Source organism: Eleutherodactylus coqui, chromosome 4 (assembly GCF_035609145.1).
Source record: "Eleutherodactylus coqui strain aEleCoq1 chromosome 4, aEleCoq1.hap1, whole genome shotgun sequence".
Taxonomy (NCBI): Eukaryota; Metazoa; Chordata; class Amphibia; order Anura; family Eleutherodactylidae; genus Eleutherodactylus; species Eleutherodactylus coqui.
The window spans coordinates 7,720,023-7,741,106 of record NC_089840.1 but is presented as its reverse complement, the minus strand read 5'-3'; the positions used below and the strand labels follow the sequence as shown (position 1 = coordinate 7,741,106).

Sequence of the window (21,084 nt, the reverse complement as noted above, 5' to 3'; positions counted from 1 at the left end):
TCCTTGGAACTGGTGGCAGGTTCTCTTTAGAGACCACTGCACCTTTCCCCATAAACGTCAGACCACTGAAAGCCATGTGTCTGTGACTACTTTATACTGCCCACAGTGAGGATAGACTAAAATATGACAGGTTCCCTTTAAAAAGGATTTGTGTTTTGTATGGGGCTGCAGATCATTGTTAAACGGGCTGTTTGCTTGTAAACTATGGATGGCCTATTCTTAGGGCAGACCATCATAGTAGATTGTCGGGGCTTCACCGCCTGAGTTTTCCTCTGATAAGCAGTTTGCTGGACTTATGCGTTTGAACGCTGAGCTGTTTTTTGCAGGAAGCAGACGGCTCCATCCCAGCTGTAGTGGCCAGACTTGATATTGCAGGCAGAGTTCCCATTCATTTCAATAGGAACTTTGCCTGTAATTCCAGGATCCCAAACTGCTTCCCCTGCCAATCTACTACTGATGACTTATCCTGCAGATAGGCCCATCAGTAGTTTACAACCGGACAGCACCTTTGAGAGACTCTGATTTTGTGACCTGGATCCGTGACCCATTAAGAATTCATTTATGGCAAGGCTTATGTCTGCTATGTGTTATCTTTTAAGTAGGACATGAATGTTTTATCTTAATACTATCAATGTCAATTGCCTTTCCAGACAAAGCTCAGCTGCTGGAAATTGCCAAAGCTAATGCAGCTGCCATGTGCGCTAAAGCAGGCGTTCCTTTACCACCAAGCCTGAAGCCTGCTATATCACCTGCTACACCAATGGAAGAAAAGATTACCCATCGGACGTATGGTGTAACCATACAGGAACTCACTGAGGTCAGTAAACTGAGTTTCGTCAAGAAAGCCTTATAAAGAAGGATTTAGAACATAAACACGAAAGGCCCCTGTATTAGAGACCCCCATCTAGTAGCGTTGGACTGTTTTTGCCTTCAGAACTGCAGCAATTCATTGCGGTGTAGATTCCACTCAGTGATTAAATCATTCTACAGGTAATATCGGCCCCTGCGGACAGGAAGCTTCTTGTAGTTGTAAATTAGATGGAGGTGCTGACCTGTTCTGACCGGCTGACAGGAAGAAGTCATCGATTCATGAGGACTTTCCCATCGGCACTGTGCAACAGAGATCTGGCTGCATCTGACCAGGAGATGTTTTTCCGCTGCTCAGTGATACAAGTTTTGCGCTCTTTTGCCCGCTGGATTCTCACCTTTCTGTTTCTCTTAGACGCAATGGTGCTGGAACTGGTCGTCTGCTGTTATAGCCCATCTGTGCTAATGAATGACAAGTTGTGCATTCAGACACAATTGGAGCGCCTGTCTGTCAAAACAATTCCTGAAATCCTCCTCTGACCCCTTTCATCAAAGAATTGTTTACATCCACAGGACCCTCTTTCGCTGGATGTTTCCCTCAATCGCACTATTCTTTATATACTCTCCACACCGTTACATGAGAAAACCCCCTGTGGTTGGCAGTGAGGCCCCGGCTAGTCTTGCAATGATGACCGGCCTCGGAAGTTGGCGGATCACTGAATTTTCCCAACTAGTGAGGGATTCATGCTGAAACTGATCCTCAGAAAGCTTGTCATGTGATTTTATGCAGCACTCCGGGGTCACGGGGAGAATCTCCATTCAGGGAAGCGCCAATCGTGAGAGTACGGGGGGCTCTAAGAATGGGGCCAGTCAGTGTACACTTCTGCAGAAATAACTAATTTGTGGCTAGAAGCCGGTTTTGTAACATCAGTCGGTAAAGATGACTGAATTTCCAGCCTAGACTTTTGGCGTTTTGCTCACTAGTGAATCAGTTTGTAATTTACCGACCATTTGCATGTATGATGATTCAATCAATTGTATTTTTTCTCTTTTTGTGAGATAACATGCTTTTTCTCTTTTTTTTTTTTTTTTTTAAGAAATGTAAGCAAATTGCTCAGAGTAAAGAAGATGATGTGATTGTAAATAAACCTCACGATTCCGATGATGAGGAAGAAGACCGACCTTTTTATAATCATCCGTTTAAAGTCAGTGAACATAAACCAATTTCCTTTAGTTTACTGGTAAGTACATGCCAGTTTTAAAATTTCTGTAATATCAAGCATTGTACGGAGGAGGAGAATACTGTAGTAATACAGGGAGAAGGTAGCAGCAAAATATGTACTTTAAGGAGTTTTCCAGGTTTCTGATATTGATGCCCTATCCTGGGAGGGATAGGTCTTCATTGTCTGATCGATGGTGGCCTGCTGCCCAGGACTTCCACTGATCAGCTGTTTGCAGAGGTCAGAAATCTCAGGTGCGCACTGCTGCCTCTTAGCTGGCCAGTAATACCTCGTTCATTCATCATTTAAGTGGATGGAATTAAGCTATACCAGGCATAACCACCTCGAAATGTATGGTGCTGTGCCTCGAGTGCTGTTACCCTTTTAAAACAGCTGATTGGCAGAAGTCTCGGGCGGTAGACCACCACTGATCAAAATAAGTGATCTATCCTAGTCTCAGAAAACACCTTTAACCTCTTCCCATGCCAGGACATAAGTTCACATCCTGGCTGAGAAGGAGTTCCTGCAAATGGATATAAACATATCTCCTATGGATGACACGGGCTCAAAAGTTGAGCCTACACCATCCACAGAGAGAGCCAGCTGTGACTGGCAGCCTGCCTCCAGATGCAACAGCAGGGATCACTGAGAACACCAATCCCCCCTGTTATCCCCTTACATTACATGCCGTAATCAATGTTCAATTGCGGCATGTAAAGGGTTCACAGGGGGAGAGTGTCTATGTCTGCCATGGTCTTTCATCACTATGAAAAGCAATAATGCATAGTATCATAGCAAGCATATGATAGCAGATTAAAATTCCCTACAGGGACATAAAAAATGTGAAAAAATGTAAAAGAAAAAACATTTTTCTGCTTTTTCCCCTCTTTGTTTAAATATAGAAACCCCTACATGTTTGGTATCGTCACATCCGTAACGACCCGTACAATAAACACATTTTTTAACCTGTACGGCAATTGCTATTTAAAAGAAATAATGAAAAAATAGAACCGGAGTACTTTTTTTGTTCATTTTACATCCCAAAAACGCAATAAAAAAGTGATCAAAAATGCTGTTTGTACCCCAAAATGGTACCAATTAAAACAACCTTTCACGCAAAAAACAAGCCCACTCAGAGCTTTGTAGATGGAAAAATATAAATGTTTAGGGACACTAAATGCAGAGATGCAAAAAAGGCAAAAAGGGTCTTTATTGTGAATATGCCTAAAAAAAGTGTGTGTGTATGTGTGTATATGTGTGTATATATATATAATATATATATATGTATGTATTTCGTATTGTTGTAATCGTACCAACCCACAGAAAGTCATTTATCATGTCATTTATGCTTGACACTTAAAAAAAAAAAAAGCGTCTTTCTATGCGCAGTGATAGGCACACAGCAGTCCATGTTGGGCAGGACTGGCCTTCAGCTTATGAATATCCAGGTCTGCTTCAAATAGTCCTCTGTGTATGTGCTGCTACTGATAAAATGTAAGTTTTCCCCAAACTACTCATGGATACACACAGCAGACCTATTACTGTAATCAGTGTGTCTGTCACGAAAGAGAAGCAAAAAGATGGTGACAGACATGATTTAAATCAACAATATATAAATTTTTGTCACAGATTTGCAGTGCGGTTTTCACCGTTTGCAGTGCAAAAGTAGAAATATGTCCTGTTTCCAACCCAAGATCCAACCCAAGATCCACTGTGGATCCATAGTGTCATTATAGCCTTAAAATTAGGGGACAATATGAGAGATCCCACATAAAACTAAACATTGGGTCAGATTTCCTACCGCTGTCTAACAGTTACAGCGTAAGGACAGACAAATGAGGAGCTACATTTATCAGTTGCGCACCGTGTATGACAGATTTAATGCATTTTAGAAACTCTTCACATGTATTCAATATACATTTTGGCATCTTCATTAAACTATGTGGAAAAAGCTTACACTAACATAGGCAATTTTAAACATGGTAATTTGTAAGATGAAAGAGAAGGGGGTTTGGTACCGTTTGGGCCAGAAGAGCAAAGTGTGATTGTTCTTAGAGAGAAACCAAGTAAGATTGTAGATATACATTTTTAATGGCTAACAAAAATACATGATGTTACAGCAAGCTTTCGGGTTTAACCTTTCATCAAGCTAAAAAGAAACTGGTTTGGAATGTCTTTATTATTATTATTTTTTTCACTTTTAAGTGACTTGAACACTTCTATCTTTATGTAGATCGATCTCTTTAGACCACATTTGGGGCCCCAATGTAGAATAATTTCCAGTTACTTTTCTTGGCATTCTGTTCTACCTTCCTGTTCACCAACACAACATACATTGGTTGCCCCTCCCAAATCTATAAGCAAGAAGCCCCACAAGTTCAAGGCTCCTATCCTATCTGTCATGCTGGTTATGTAGTTTACCAGAGTGTTTTACTTTCAGAGCTTCTAAAAATGCCAATAATTGGCTACATGTGTCTGAATACATACAGCCTATAAATATGCTAGAGCGCACACCAGTATCAACTTCAGTGTATAAAAAACACTCTACACCTACAAATAAACACGCTCCAACACCAGAAGAAGAATACAGATGCTTAGAAACTGTCACCTACTTTTAGTCCTATGAGTTAAGCTTATGGACTGAAAGTAGGTGACCTGCGGAGTCTGGGATACTTATCTCCCCCGCCGGTCCCCAGGTTTGAGCGCTAAAAGCCGCTTCTTGGTGCATTAAGCGACGCTGCTAAGTAGTCCGCCTATTATAAAATGGGAGGACTACTTGGCAACGCTTTTAGCGCTCAAACCTGGGAAACAATGGGGGAGATAACACTTACATCCCTGTACTCAGTGGGTCATGTACTTTTAGCCCTATGAGCTAATCCTATAGGCTAAAAGTACAACTGATTTCCTTTAATTGTAAAAACCCATAGAAAATGACACAGAAACTCATATGACGCAACATTAATCATAAAACATGATCAAAAGGGTCCTGAATCAGTAAGTGCATAGTAGATGGCAATAATGATTCAGCAATCTGGCATAGGAAACTTACCTCATCAATGACCTGTAATAACAAGAAAGTAAGTAACTGGATGAGAGCTGACGTCCTATGAGTTTTTCTGCGTCGTCCTTATGTATTTTATGGGTTTCCATAATAATGTATGTGTATTTCTATATAGGTGTATAGTGTATGTCTGACTGATCCGCAGAGCCTCCAGAGGCCCAAAGTAATTTTTCATTTACATTATTTTGTGCCGCTCCTTTGTTTAGATGCTGCCAGGGCTTCTTTAATTATCACCTTATTAGAGGCAATATGATTTTTTTTTTTTTTCTCCAAAGATCTGATTTCTGGCTTCTCTATAATGCCATATATGTCCCAAAAATGGTGCAGCCCTCGTTATGATTTATCCTTTTCCATATATCTATATATAGATTATTACAGATTTATTTTTTTGTTTTTTAGAATCCCAGCTTGAAACCAGCACCCAAAAATCAAGTAACTTTGACAAAGGAATTCCCAGTGTCCTCTGGTTCTCAGCATCGGAAGAAAGAGTCTGATAAAGTATATGGAGAATGGGTCCCAGTTGATAAAAATACAGAAGAAAGCAAGGATGACGTCTTTACGAACACAGGCCCCGCACAGGTAAGACCTTCTTGTGTATATACTCTGCAACAGTCGCACCTTGTCCATTCATCCTCTAGGTCAGGTCACCTTCACACAGAATAGTTGTTCGTTGTTGAAGCCGGTAAAACGTTTTCAATTTTTTGTTGCCGCCCTGAGGTTACCTGACTCGTCTGTAGAGTTCGGACAGAAACTTGACCTAATTAGTTTGAGTGGAACTGGTTAATGAATCCAAGGGACTGCCGTTCTGAAAATTGAAAGACACAATAAAACAAAAATCTAAAGTTAGCCCCTTCTCTGGGCTCCTATTTCAGTCTAATCTTCATACACATTCACGGATTTACATAAGATCGCTGTTGTTGTGTGACTGCCGCATTCTCGGAAATATGTCGTATTCTGCTTATACTCGGTGTTCTCCATTTCTTCCTTGGTCCTTCTTTTTATACACATTAGGTCATGAAAGAGGAGGTAAATTCCTTTTTCTATGTTTTTAATCTTTAAAGAAGTAGTTTGTACAACAGAAACAGAGACAAGAGCTGAACAAACACTACAAAGGGCATCATATACGGTCACAGTGACAGAAAGTCAAGGGTTGAGCAGAGGCACACTTTAGCGATGTCCAGGAACAAGAGTCCTTCATGTTATAACAGCATATCTAGCGCCAACCATCACAGTAGGAGAGATGAACATATCGCCCCTCGTCATTGTCCTATCATTCGTCTAGCATGCCATACTCAGTACTAACATTTAAACCATTTTCAACAAAGCAAACCTCAAAGGAGAGTAGAAAGGAAGAAGGAGAGAAGTAAAGGGGGAGGGGCGAACCCCTCCTACCAATCCTACACCAGGAAACCTTAAAACGATTGCGGTATCCAGTAAGGAGGCCCAAATGCCATTTTTGCTAAAAGCCTAGGGGAACCTGTTCTGTTGAACTGAACACCCCTGCCGCTAATGTGTGCAATACTAAATAATGCAACCATCCGGCCAACGTATAGCTCAGCTTATGTAATAATACTGAAGTGTCTTCTGTTTCTAGGTGAATCTGTGTTTCATCCGTTTTTTTTATATAAACTACCTATTGCAATATGGCATTTTCTTGTTTTACAGTTCTAGAATTGTTTGAGGAAGGTGGATTATAACCACACTTAGATACCTGTTGCCAAACCAACGTTCTGATGGGCTGAGACCCCTCCCTTCTTTAATGGCCTCACATGGGACCTAATGCTTCCAGATCCTGAGTTCTGATTGGTTGCAAACTGGTCATTAAAGAACACTAAAGGACTGATTCCTAACAGCTTCAGGAAAACGCAAAGACAACCAGCCCCCCCAGATGTGCAGAAACTATGTAAACTTCATCAGAACTACGGACGTATATATATTTTTTCCTTTCTGTGCAAAGTTGTGAACGCTCTCTGCATTTGTCCACATAATGGTAATGAAGCATCCACAACCATAAAGCAAAGTCAGTAACCAGTTAACTTTCAGTAGACGTGTAATAATTACATTTTTTTCTTTTTTTTTTTGCAAATGAAACTTTTATTAATTACAAAAAAAAAAGAAACGTTGCAACTTTGACCTATATTTGGCTTCGGCTATTGCACAACGCTTATTTTCACATACCGTAGGTAGCCGTAGTTGAAGCGTTCAGACATAAAGGATAGGAGTCGGGAAGGCACGAGTCCTTGCTTCGCATGGATCTGCTTTCAGAGGGCTTTTGTAAAGGTGATTTTTATTTTTTTTGGATTTGTTTCTTTTACATTTTTTGTGTTCCCTAATTGACTTAATTTGATCTGATTTTATTTTTTACATATTTACTTGAATTCTTTATTGTTTGGACCGTATAAATGGTTGAAAAGATAAATAGTATAATTTTAATACGTTGCGCTGGTCACCCATTGATGTCTACGGTGCAGTACGCTTGGTTGCGTAGTAGTAGATATGTTTTTCATCTATGCGCAGAAAGAATGTACAAAGTGCACCGATGTTGTGAAGCATTTGCAAATGTTATATTGAATCCGTTGACTGCAGTGTGAAAAATCTGTCTTTCTGCACAGTAGATTGGTTCAAAACGACAAAAGGATCTTATACGATCAATGAGAAGTTTTTAACTAACTCATCAAATGCAGCCCCCGTGTCTCCACTTTGTACAAACAATTCCACCAGATTTCCTGTCTGTAGCAACAAGCGTCCAGTTTTTCCTCCTGACTTACCTTAAAGTTCTGTTATAATTAAGTCACAGATATGAAGGTCCTAAACTTTTGGTAATTTTTGTTTTGTTTATCTTTTGCTGGCTCCACCCCTGCGTAAAAAAGTTCCTTATATCTTTTTCTCTTATTCAATTCTTGAAGATTATTATTTTTTAATTCCTTTTAAGACATCGTAAAAATGCTCCTTCCGCTAGCCTCGTACTTGATGACAGATACTATGGCCCTTTTAGTACCTTCATGCCCATATTAACAGATTTTAAAGCTTAATAGCTTAATTTTTCATAAGCATAAGATCCAAACTGTTCATTTGTTAGTTTTTTTGTCTCAGTAGATACTGCTTTACTTAAAGTTGCCCAATTTGGTATCATTTGCATAGCTCTGATACCCTTGACGCTTTTCGTAAACAATTGTTCAAAAATAGAGCTCTTTTTCGACCTTTTTCTTGTCCGTAACTAGAACCTGCAACTACGTACAACTTTTTTGGGCTTTCACAGCCTCGCTCCTTGCCCAGCAAATGCAGTTCTGTTCTCTGTGGCGTGTTGGGTTGCGATACGTATGTGCTAGTGCACAACCGTACGACCTTATTAAGGTTGCATTTTATCTTTTCAGAAAGGAAAGAAAAAAAAAATGTGATCCTTTTTGCTTTAAGTTGAAATTCTCCTCTATTCAGTTTGTAAATTTACCTGGTGGCGTCTCTTAGGCGCAAAACAAAACGCAAAAGTCCAGAACACAACTCCACATCTAATCCCTCCACTGCCAGAGACAATGCAGTGCCTTGCACTATGGACACTTCTGGTAGCAGAGCAGTCGCAACTGCTTGTAAATATGTTTCTATTGTAAATGGACTCACTATAAAGTCAGATACCGCTGTATATACATATTGTTATGTTGAAAAAGTATGAAAATAGTTGAATAATGGGCAGAGTAGTCGTGTGCTTTATGTTTTACACCAGAATGTTTCTTTTATTTCCTTCTTTTCCATATGTTTCTGATAACCCTTTCGGTTTGTGAAGACTTGCGTGAATTCACTGTTGATTTTATTTTTTATTTTTTGTCTTGTCTGCATACAACCTTTTTAAAAGCACGATTTGCTCTGACAAGTTTGTGAAACGTCCTATTACACCGGGTTTTCAGCCCTTCTTTAGTTTTTTTTTTTGTAACCTTGGAAGGAAGCTGATAACGACTGCCTTTTGGCGCTTATGTTGACTTTGTCCGATTTTTGTCATGTGGTTTTTGACTGATAGAACGCCACCTTTCCTCACCTCTCGTACGGCTGAAGCTATTTTAGCCGTTAATTCTTAAAATAAATTGGGTTCTAATTGCTTTATACGGATTTCTAAGCATTCGAAATTGTTTAATGGTGACAACTACACTTTGTATCAGCAGAGGTGATCGAATGGGCATTTATGAAAACTGGGCAACGAGGAAAAGACATTGCAACGTTGGCAGATAATGCCATTACAGCTACCCATTTGAGAATATTAAAGCACCGTTTTGGTTTTCCCAAGGTTAAACCACTTTTCATAAGTGTCCGTCTGTTTTTATATATAGAGAGAAAAAGTCAACGTAAGCCAACAGCCAGAAACTTCTGTCAGATGATCTATTCCTGATTCACTTAAGATACCAAATAACACGTTCTTGTAAATGTTTAATTTTCTTTTTTTCCTGGAAATGTAATTTTGAAAACAAATAAAACAGATGGTCCAAAATTTTGTTTGTGTTGAATGTTCTCATTCATTATTAATTAGTACCGGTGTACACGCTTCTTTTAATTGGAGAGAAAAGGACATATCAGATTGTGGTTAGGATTTTACGGCTGCGATTGATTTCTTCCAGTCAGTCGTGTGGGGTGTCTAAGCTCAGAGAATGTTAATATTGAAACTTAAGTAGAAAGTCTTAACGTCCTACACAAGTTTCTGAAGTTGTTGAGGCGAGAATGAATGAATTGTTGAAAGACAATCAACAGACATTTGTTTAGAAAATGTTGTCTTTTTGGGTCCGAGGTATCTGCATACCAATTTATTAAGGCTCAGAGATGTATACCCTCAGATATATGATGTACATGCTCTGGTTTATGATGTGTATCCTCTGACACCTCCCACTTGTCCGTATAGAGAAAGTGGTATTGCTTTATGAAACAATAACATGACTACAGTGTCTTTCTAATAATTTCCCAGCGGGCACGTAGAGGTCCCGCCTTGGGATAGAATTAGTCTCACCCCTCCACCACCCCATACTTTCTTTCCTTTGCACAGATGGGCTCTTTTGCCGCCCAGCTGACGGTGCTCTCAATGTGTCAAGTGGGAGGTCCTCTCTGTTCACTCTAGAATTGACCGTCTGATGCGATTTGGTGACAGTGAGCGGTGGGGATTTTCCACTTGCGAAATTGGCACCGTCGGGAGCTGAACCTAAAAAGGAAAGGAAGAAAGCAATGGAAGGGTGAGTATGGGGGAAAAATGTAGATAGAAGGGCCCTGGCGGCAGAGCTATGCAGCCAGTCCCAGGGATTTTATCCGGTGACAGGTCCTTTTTAAAGGGACTGTTTTAACTACCCATTTTTTTCTTTTACAAACTGTATAAAGTAACAAAAGTAGTAACCAATCTCGCCAATCCCCTGCCGCTCATGTGAAGCCTCTTCCCATGTCTCCTGCCATTCTCTGTTCAAACAGCTCTAGTGATTATGTATAAACCCTGTACCCAATCACTGCACAGAGCTGCAGCCTTGAAGCTGTGAATATGTCTGCACTGCAGTGGTCAATTGTCAATATGCCACATCATAACCGAAGCCTGTGAAATCAGAGGGGAACAAGGGAAGTGTTATGTGAGTGGCAGGAGTGGATTGGTGGATAATAACTCCTTTTAGTTATTTTGTTTGGTTAAGCCCTTTAAGAACAGCCTTTTGGAATTCATCTTCTTGGCTTAATCTGTGCTTGAGTGTATATGCAATACAGGGAATTCTTACTCCACTTAAACGTTTTGATAGAATTTCCACCAACCTGAAACCAGCCCAAGCTCCAACTCTTCTGGAGACCCCCAGTACTTCAGTCTTGGTGTTTTGGGGGTTCAGATTTTTAATCAAAGACCAGGGCAAGCCTTCTGGTAGACTTAAGTCTAGTTCTCTTGCCAACCAACCTAATGCAGCAGAATACATTCGTGATGGACAGGTTTGTCATTTGTTAGCGAGTACAAGCATAATGTTGGACCGTTGACTATAGCAAACTAAATGGAAATGGGTTGAATGTTGAAGGTTAAAGGAGTAGAGGCTCACAGAAATTAGAGATGGGATTTTGCCATTATAACAGTATACCATAACAAGCGCATATTTCTGAACATGATGGGTCTGCTCTTTATAGTGGACAATATATGGTCGTTATGCTAAGGGAGTAGGTTGTGTCATGATGAGGAATGTGATTCTCTAAATGAATGTGATACTTGTAGGTTAGCAGAATGTATTGTTCGTGGGTCAGTAGATATTTACAGTGATGTCACAGCAGCTCACCAGTTTTGACCATCTTCAGATCGATGTCCTAAAGATGTGGGAGATGGCTTCAGCTGTCTGTAATGAAGTGGACAGGTAATGCCGTACTTAACTTTATTACTTAACATCTCTTCAGTGGAGAGTCCTTTATAAAACTGAACATTGTATCTTGCTTTCAACTTTTTTAAATTCCCTCCTGAATTATAGACTTCGGCCACCCCAATAACCTTTCCCTGAATCAGTTTGTGATGTAGAGCTTCACCGCCTCCACTGATAATTGTGGCCTTGTCAGCTTAAAGAGACGAGGAGAACGAACCACATCTGCTGAAATTCGTGGGCAATGGTGGAAGATGAGTGTCATACAAGCCGATCCGGTTGCTAAGACTCTGCAGTAGCATCTTCGGTATCCTACGGTTGCCTTGTGAGTTTCACTGTAAAGGGGTTGCTTGAGATTACTAAAACATGGCTGCTTTCTTGCAGGAACCCCACCACTCTTGTTTATGGGCTACGTCTGGCATTGCAACATTCTTGTTAATAGGGCTGAGGTGCAAAATCACCATGTTTTTCAATGAACCTAATTCCAGGAAAGTTGGAACAGTGTGTAACATGTTACATATGTAAAGAAAGAGAATGCAATGATTTGGAAATCTCATATAACCATATTTTATTTACATTAGAACATTTGATGGCAGCAACACATCTCACAAACGTTGGGCCAGGGCCAGGGCCATGTCTACCATTGTATAGTATTCTATCTTCTTTTTACTACAGTCTGTAAATGTCTGGGAAGTGAGGAGACCAATTGTTGAACTTTTGGGAGAGAAATGTTGTCCCATTTTTAGGATTCTGGCTGAACAGTCCTGGGTCTTCTGCGTCAGATTTTTTGATTCATAATGCACCAAATGTTTTCTATTGGTGAAAAGCCAATGATTGCAGGTGGATAGTTCAGCACCCGGACTCCTCTTCTGCGAAGCCATACTGTTGTGATGGAGGCAGTATGTGGTCTCTCATTGCCTTGACGAAATATTCAAGACCTTGAAAGAGACCTCTGGATGGGAGTGCATGTTCTAAAAACTCTATGTACTACTCAGCATTGGTAGTACCTTTCAAGATTTTTAAGCTGCCCATGCCATAGGCACTAATGCCTGCAGCAGAGACACCCAGATCTGTTCTTGATAAAGGAGCTTGTTTTTGCTCCGAAGCACATTGTGCCCCATTGGTTTCCCCTCCATTGTTGCCTGTGTCTGCACATGTTTGTCTCTTCACCAATAAAAAGTTGAAATCTCCCAGGGCTCCCTCTGGCTCATTAAGGACGATCCTGGACATAGGGAAGTCCTGCATACAGGGCTCCTCAACGAAGTAAGTCATACTTCTCACTAGACTTGTACTATCCACACCATCCTAAGTGCATAGAAGCGTGGGGTTCTTTTCTACTGTGTTCTTGACCAAGGTTTTCCCACCCGCTGACTCTTACACGGACGCTCTCTCTATGGACTAGGGATCTTGCCCTTCTGGATATTTTATCAAGCCTTTCCGGACTGACGGTGTGGACGCCTGTTCTCTGATGGGCACTCCACACCAGGTTAGCCCCCCTCCTTTTCACTCATGTTTTTATGAACATTTAGCCACCTCCCTGAATGGATTCTATAGTTTGGAGCGCTAGTTCACTGATTCTCTTCTGACCACAGAATAGTTTTCCATTTTGCCTCAGTCAGTTTTAAATGAGCTTTGGCCTGGAGAAGACTCTAGGGTTTCTGGATTGTGTTGGCTGCTTTGCATAATACAGCTTTGCATTTGTGGATTGTAAAGCTAATGATTTCTGGAAGTATTCCTGAGCCCAAGCAGTGATTGGCATTACAGAATCATGGCTGTTTTTAATGCAGTGCCGCCTGAGGACCCGCAGTTCTCGAGCAGCCATTATTGACCATTGGCCTTGTCCCTTGATATTATGTGCTGTAGATGGTGGGATATTCAAAGTCTTCACAATTTTACATTGAGGATCATTTTTCTGACACTGTCTCACAATTAGACGCAGTTTCTCACAGATTGGTGACCTTTGACCATCTTTGGTTCTGAGAGACTCTGCTTCTTTAACAGTCATGTGATTTAGTAGAAAATTGACCTTCCAGCTGTGTTTCATTAGTACCACTTTTCCAGCCTTTTGTTACCCCTGCTCCTACATTTGTGAGATGTGTTGCTGCCGTCAATTTCTAAATTACTTTACTGGAAAAATGCCCCCCTTTCCTCTTCTGATACATTCTGTTTTGCATAAAATATGGTTGTAGGAGATTTCCCAATCATTGCATTTTTTCTTTCCATTTATTTCCATTTTACATAGCATCCCAACTTTCTTGGCATTAACGCTGTAATTTCCAACCCCTTTAACACAGCATATAATAGGTCCCTACTAGATATATATTAAAGGTGTTACCCAGTATTTGAAAAACATGGCAAAAAAGCTACATGTATCTACAGTTTGTGTGTCCCTTTGCATCCCAGCCCAATTTCCCTCAATGGAACACTTTCAATAGTGGATACAACCCATAGATGGGTGTGGCTGATGTTTTTAGAAGAAAGCACCAATGTTCTTCTAATCCTGTACAAACCCATTAAAGGGGTTATCTGGAGAGGGAAATACTTGTGCGATCCCATCTAGATCCAATGGTGCCGACACTTATACTTCCAACTCAATGTGTATAGTACGGGTTTTGTTTATACTCCTCTTGTTGTCGGTGATGTCATTGGAAGGGTCTAGCTATTCGACTCCTTAAAATACCTAAGTCAGCCGCCGCCTTTTCTTCGTTGCCGGTTACTAAGAAGGTGGGCTGATTTAGTTATTGCAAGGGGCTGAACAGCCAGCTCCCTGCACTAGCGTCAGCAACGAGAGGGGAAAGGACTCTGTCTCATGACTCGGTGTCAGAGCCATGCTGGACCCGGACAGGATCAGCCAAGTATTTTCTTCCCTGGATAATCCCTTTAAATGACTTCCTGTAATCCTTTAGTGATATGCTTATCTAAACGCTCATCCAAGTGCACTGTTGTAGAATTTTACTAAGCCCATTACTTGAGAATTAAAATGCCTTTATGACAATTTAGATATAATCTGTCAAAATCAGAAGATATCCTATACTAGAAGTCATACAGAAAACACAAAAGTTATTGTAGATGCAGTATAGATTTACTCAACGAGTAAGTTGTGCCTACTTTACATTCTCCTACATTTTTTTACTCCATATGTTCCCTTGTTAAATATTTTTCAAGCTTCGTTTTATTTCAGGATTTTATTTTTCTTCCTCCAATCAGGTCATAACTTCAGAGCTTGATTCCTTAGTGTAGTTAGGCCGTGGTTGCGCTCAGAAGTTCTGACCAGATGGGATCCGATAAACAGGTGGATGATGCTGATCCAGTGCTGATGTCACTCTGGGGCAGGAAGGGAACAAATAAAATCCTAAAATAAAGATAAGTAAGCCTTTTACTTACATATATATATTTTACTTTTTCATCTGCATGATCTTAAGAATGTTCTACCCAGTATTTAAGTATTTTCCTGTGTTTGCTTTTGTTATTAATAGACAACTCCAGCCATACTTGAAAATTGACATTTCAATTCACTTTCCCAGCTCTTAACCCCGGTCACTGGTGCCAAATAGTAAGAATCTAGGCTGCTACCCCCACCCCCCCAATGTCAAAAAAAAAAAAAAAAAAAGAAAACTTGTCAAATTAACTTTCCAATATGAACACTGGTGAGGAGCATCCCAGATATCGACTTCCGGATGGGCGGTGTTGATTATTCATTAAGGGGTTGTCCGAGTAGTTAATATTTTTTTGTAAAACCCCATTACCTATGCAGTAAAATGACCATCATATACTCGCATCTTCCCGCGGTCTTCTCTTTACAATCCCGCCGAAGTCATGGCTGCTGGAGTTAATGATAGAACTAAAGTTAGTTATTTTACGGCATGTGCAATGGGGTTTTACCAAAAAAAACAAAAAAACACTACTTGTACAACCCCTTTTTAAATTTATTTTTTCAAGTTTCTTTTTTTCTTTATAGCAAATGCTAATAATTAAATTTAAAAAAATGCAACCTTCTAATATACATTTGAGAGCTTTCCTTATTGTCAGTGAATGGAAAGAATTCTTGTTACCCTCCAGATGCTGCTGCTCCAATCGTGAGCCATGCAATTTTGCCACTTTTGGAAATGATCAGAGCAAGTTGTCGGCCTTTGGATATAAATGAGAATTTCACTGACAAAACAGGAGCCTTGAAAACTTTGAAGAATTGTTCAGTAAATTATATTACGATGTTGCAGGACATTTCATTGTGTATACTTTTGCTTAAACAAATTAAGCAACTTTGCAGATTGTCTTGGGTATAATGCTTTGATGCAGTGCTGTGTGTTTCCATAGTAACAGACTACAAACAAATGCTGCAGTCACACTCCCTTCCATCTACTAATTGCTAATGTGCGATTTGGTAGGTCAGCATGAGGTAGACGAGAGATGGAAGGGGGAGTATGACTGTAGGATTAGACTACACAGGGTTTGCTTGTAGTCTGTTACCATGGAGACACATACAATTGCGATTCAAATGATTCAACCTCCAATGCAAATAAGATTTATGTGTCAAATTGATAAAATTTTAGCTATTTGTAAAAATCTATCAAACAAAGACATTTTAAATAGCCTAATACAACTAATATAAGAAGTGGTTTCTCCAAATTCTACACAAAATGCCACTTTTATTGACTACTGCAATCTCAATTATTAAAGAACCTGGAAAGATTTCTTCATGACAGCACATATTTGCAAATTGGGTATTGTCTCAAGCACACCCAATGCTACTAATCAAGGGCTTCATTAGTTACATCAGGTATGCTAGAGATAAAACACAACAGATACCTGGACTGGTGAGAACTTTGCTGACTGTGCCATTTGATTGCATGTTAGAAAAATGGCTACGCCAAGAGAGGGGTCCAAAAACTTACTGAATTGACACTGCCTTGTACAAACAGACCTTAAAAGGAGAGGAGGTGTTTTGTTGTAAGTTAGGAAAACATTCATCACCACAGAGATTCAAGCTTCAGAGCTGGGAGTTCTGTAGAAACTGTTTGGATAAGAATACAAGGAGAGAACAACAGAAGGGACACCATTGTAGGCAAGCAGAAAATATGGAGGAACCCTTCCTACATCAGATGGTAAAGCTCTCAAAAAAGCCCAACATAGTGATCATGGGAGATTGTACCCATCCAGACATTTGTTGGGAATCTCTCTCAGGGAAAAGAAATAGATTCAACAAATTCTTATCCGCTCTTGCTGACAACTTTATCTTCCAAAACGTAGAAGAGAAAACAAGGGGATCTGCCATCTTGGACCTAATTCTTACCAACAGTGAGGGAATGGTTGAGGAAGCAAGGGTGGCTGGGACCTTAGGAGGCAGTGATCATGATATCCTTGGATGTTGGATAAAAAGGAGAGGAAGACCTGAGAAAACTCAGACCTCATGGTTGGATTTCAGAAAGGCAGATTTCAATGAACTCAGAAAGAGGATAGGAAGAATCCAATGGCTGGATTTTCTTAAGGACAGAAATTTCCAAGAAAGTTGGGAAATATTGCGAAATGGGGTTCTTGAAGCACAATCGTTACCAATTCCTAAAAGGAGGAGAAATGGGAAGCATTTAAAGAGACCAGGATGGATGAACACAGAACTTGTACACATGTTAAAAACAAGGAAAAACATGTTTATGAAATGAAAAGAATGGGGGAATATCTAAAGAAGAATATAATGTCTGCAGAAACTGTAGGGCAAGTATCAGAAAATCTAAAAGTGATGCTTGCAACAGAGGCAAAAAGCAATAAAAAGGGATTTTGGGGATATGTCAAAAGCAAAAGAAAAGTCAAATATGCTATTGGATGCTTACAAGATGAAAGTGGTGAATTAGTTAAGAATGATGTTGAGAAGGCTGAACTTTAAAAATTTTTATTTTTTATCTGTTTTCTCTCAGAAAGTAGATGGAACATCAACTGATCTTCCCTGTACTATTGGGGGAATAAAAGAATGCAGGCTATCTATAAGCAAAGAGATTGTGAGGGAACACTTGGCTAACTTAAATGAATTCAAGTCTCAAGGTCCAGATGAATTACATCCTAGGATACTGAAGGAAGCAGCAGAGGTAATTGCTGAACCACTCGCCATAATCTTTAAAAATTCCTGGAAAGTAGGAGAAGTCCCAAAAGATTGGAAAAGGGCAAATGTCCCCATCTTCAAAAAAGGGAAGAAGGTGGATCCAGGGAACTACAGACCTGTGAGCCTGACCTCTATATTGGGAAAGATCTTGAAACAAATTATTAAACAGAATGTATGCAAGTTCTTGGATAAAAATTGAGAAATTAACCAGAGCCAGCATGGGGTGTAACAAACAAGTCATACCAGACTAATCTAATTTGCTTCTGTGACAGAATCACCGTCTGGGTTGATCAGGGAAATGCAGTGGTTATAGTATATCTTGACCTTAGTAAAGCATTTTACAAAGTATCTCATACCATACTTATTGAAAAAATGACCAAATCTGGGATTGACAAGGCAACTGTTAGGTGGAGTCGCAACTGGCTGAGTGATCGTACTCAAAGAGTGGTCATAAATGGCTGGACATCCAAGTGGAAGAATATATCAAGTGGGGACCACAAGGCTCTGTCCTAGGCCCAGTGTTGGTCAACATTTTTATAAATGATCTGGAGGAGGGAATTGATGGGAAACTGATCAAATTTGCCGGCGACCTAAAGCTAGAGGAGGATTAGTTAGCACTAGGGAAGAGCGAGAGAGTATTCAAAAAGATCTAGAAAAGCTTGCACAGTGGACAGCGACTAACAGAATGGTATTTAACAAGGAGAAATGCAAAGTACTACATCTGGGCAAGAAAAATGAAAAAAGCACATACAGAAAGGGAGGAATTGGGCTAAGCAGCAGCACATGTGAAAAAGACTTGGGTATACTAATAGATCACAGACTGAACATGAGTCAACAATGTGATGCAGCAGCCAAAAAGGCAAACACAATTCTGGGATGTATTAAGAGAAGCACAGAGTCTAGATCACGTGAGGTCATTATCCCCCTCTACTCTTCCTTAGTCAGACCTCCTCTGGAATACTGTGTCCAGTTCTGGGCACCCCACTTTAAAAAAGACACAAACAAACTGGAGCACGTTCAGAGAACAGTTACCAAGATGGTGAGCGGTCTGCAAATCCTCTCCTATGAGGAATGGTTAAAGGATCTGGGAATGTCTAGCTTGCAAAAAAGGCTGAGAGGAGACTTAATAGCTGTCTACAAATATCTGAAGGGCTGTCACAGTGCAGAGGGATCAGCCCTACTCTTATCTGCACAAGGGAAGACTAGAAGGAATGGCATGAAACAAAGGGAGGGGACACAGATTAGATATTAGACAGTGAGGGGGATCAATGAGTGGAACAGGTTACCATGGGAGGTGGTGAGTTCTCCTTCAATGGAAGTGTTCAAACAAAGGCTGGACAAATATCTGTCTGGGATGATTTAGTGAATCCTGCACTGAGCAGGTGGTTGGACCCGATGACCCTGGAGGTCCCTTCCAATTCTACCATTCTATGAAAGAAAAAAAGGATACAAAAAGATAACAAAGGTTCTGAAAGTTCTTAGAGATAGAGCTGGAAGCTCTTCACAAATTCAAAGTTGCAAGAACAATGGACATGGCAGAAAGAGGAAGATATCACCAGTTGCTACCGGATTCCTGATCTGGTGGCAGCAGGCACTGAGGTTCTGTTTGCACAGTAAGGCACATACTAAACGCTGAAGGCCTTCATGCCAGAACTCAAGAAGTTACCTCTACTAACCAAAAAACACAAGAAAAGTTGCTTTGAATATGCACAAAACCATATAAATATCTATAGAAGTTTTGGGATTCTGTTCTGTGGAGCAATGAAACAAAATGGGACCTTTTGGGGCTTCTGGATCAGCGGTTTGTCTGGAGGAGGAGTGAAGCAAACATTGAAAATAACCCCCTGCCTACTGTGAAGCATGACGGTGGCTCTGTGATGCTCTGGACCTGGAAACCTGCAGTGTGAGGACGATAAGATGGATTCATTCAAGTATCAGGAAATTCTTGGAGCAAATGTTATGCCTTCTGTGAGGAAGCTGAAGCTTGGACGTCATTGAACCGTCTAACAGGACAAGGATCCCAAGCAGACCTCAGAGTCCACCAAGCCTTGGTTTCAGAAGAAGTCCTGGAATATTCTAGAGTGGCCGTCAGTTACTTGTCTTGAACACCATAGAAAATCTTTAGTGGGATGTGAAGGCGGCGGCTGAAGCACCCAAACCCAAGAGTATCAGTGAACTGGAGGCCATTGTCCATGAGGAACGGGGTAAGATCCCTCAGGATCGCTGTCAGAAGCTGCTGTCTGGTTATACATCACGTCTACAAAAGGTGCTCTACAAAGTACTGAGGGCTGGGGGGGGCGGGGAATTTTGAGATTGCGGTAGTCAGTAAAATTGGCATTTTGTGCTGAATTTGCAGAAACTGCTTGCTATATTTTAGTTGGGTTGAGATATTTAAATTGTTTGCAAACAGCTGAAAGTTTATAAATTGACCGAATTTACAAAGAAGGTGAATAATTCTGCTTTCCGCTGTAGGTCCGTATTGGAGCCGTTAACACAATGTTTGGAGATTCTATTTTATTTTAGCTCCTGCACATTTAATATAAACCAAGCAACCTTGCGATGTTTAAAGGCTGCACAAGTGTACAAACCCTTAACATCAAACCTCAAAAATACCATTGCTATATCAAATCTGAATTTTCAGGGTTGGCTGAATTTGTCCTAAACTGAAAAGCATAGCTAGCATGTACCCATATAGAGAAGCTTCTCAGATGATGATGATGGGGGAAATGTACGGAAGTCTTAGGCCTCAGTTTAACAGCCATGACAGGCATTTGGGCACTAGTAAAATACTTTGCGTATGTGAAAGTTTGTCAGTCTTTTTTATTGATCTTTTTGGCAGCAGCGTTGGATAGACTTAGCAACTTGCCTTTCCTGGACCCCATAACTAATATCTCTTTATGTAGTACATTGCAGAATCCTCCTGTTTGTGTAATCTTTACTTTTTTGTCCTTGCAAATGTGCAAAATATTTGAGTACCATTAGATTCTCCTAGTAAATGTATTAAAATGGGGGTTCTTAAAAATACATTTGCATTTGTGCTACAACCATCCAGTAGTCCAGGGGCGTGCACAGCCTGCGGTCACTTGCAGCAGCAATGCCTTTCTGTGCGGCCTCCAACCATCTTGACACAGAAAATAATGGCCTGTTCGGGGCTGCTCACATGTAATTTCCGTGTCAGAGTGGAGGTGCACACGGCTCAGGAACACAGATGAGCAAGTACTAATGGTTCATTGGGTAGCCATCTCTGGATCCCCCATACGTCAGGGGAATGGGGTCCCTTAATCCTTTTTTGGCACTCTAGAAAGAAGTATATGAGTTAGAGGGGATCATGTATGCACTTGGCTCTTTCTGTTTGTAGTTTATAGGAGTTGTGAAATGCTAGACTGTTACTACAACACCCATTGTCTACAAAGGAGTGAGCCACAGACATGCATGGTGTCTTCCTCTATAGAAGACTGCTTGAGGAGAAAGAGGCCCCATTTTCCAATATGTGGAATTTCTGGAAGCATACCGCCCATCATTTGCATCCACACTTGCAGGATGTTGTAAGCCCCTGCCAACCCAGGA

The 21,084-nt window shown here is 40.5% G+C and overlaps 1 protein-coding gene across 7 annotated transcripts in view; it reads left to right on the top strand.

Moving 5' to 3' along the window:
- The window catches only part of SON (SON DNA and RNA binding protein), a 98,967-nt gene that overhangs the window by 51,871 nt on the left and 26,012 nt on the right, over positions 1-21,084 (top strand). For 6 of the 7 annotated variants that reach the window (XR_010792501.1, XR_010792502.1, XM_066599021.1 and 3 more), the window contains 3 exons: positions 651-817; positions 1,905-2,048; positions 5,488-5,667. Coding sequence is in view for 5 of the 7 variants with exons in the window: in XM_066599021.1 (XP_066455118.1) it covers positions 651-817; positions 1,905-2,048; positions 5,488-5,667 (491 nt within the window). In the remaining 2 variants the exon portion in view is untranslated. Of the gene's footprint in view, positions 1-650; positions 818-1,904; positions 2,049-5,487; positions 5,668-6,753; positions 9,566-21,084 lie in introns of those variants that run through there. The other variant, XM_066599024.1, reaches the window with a different exon arrangement.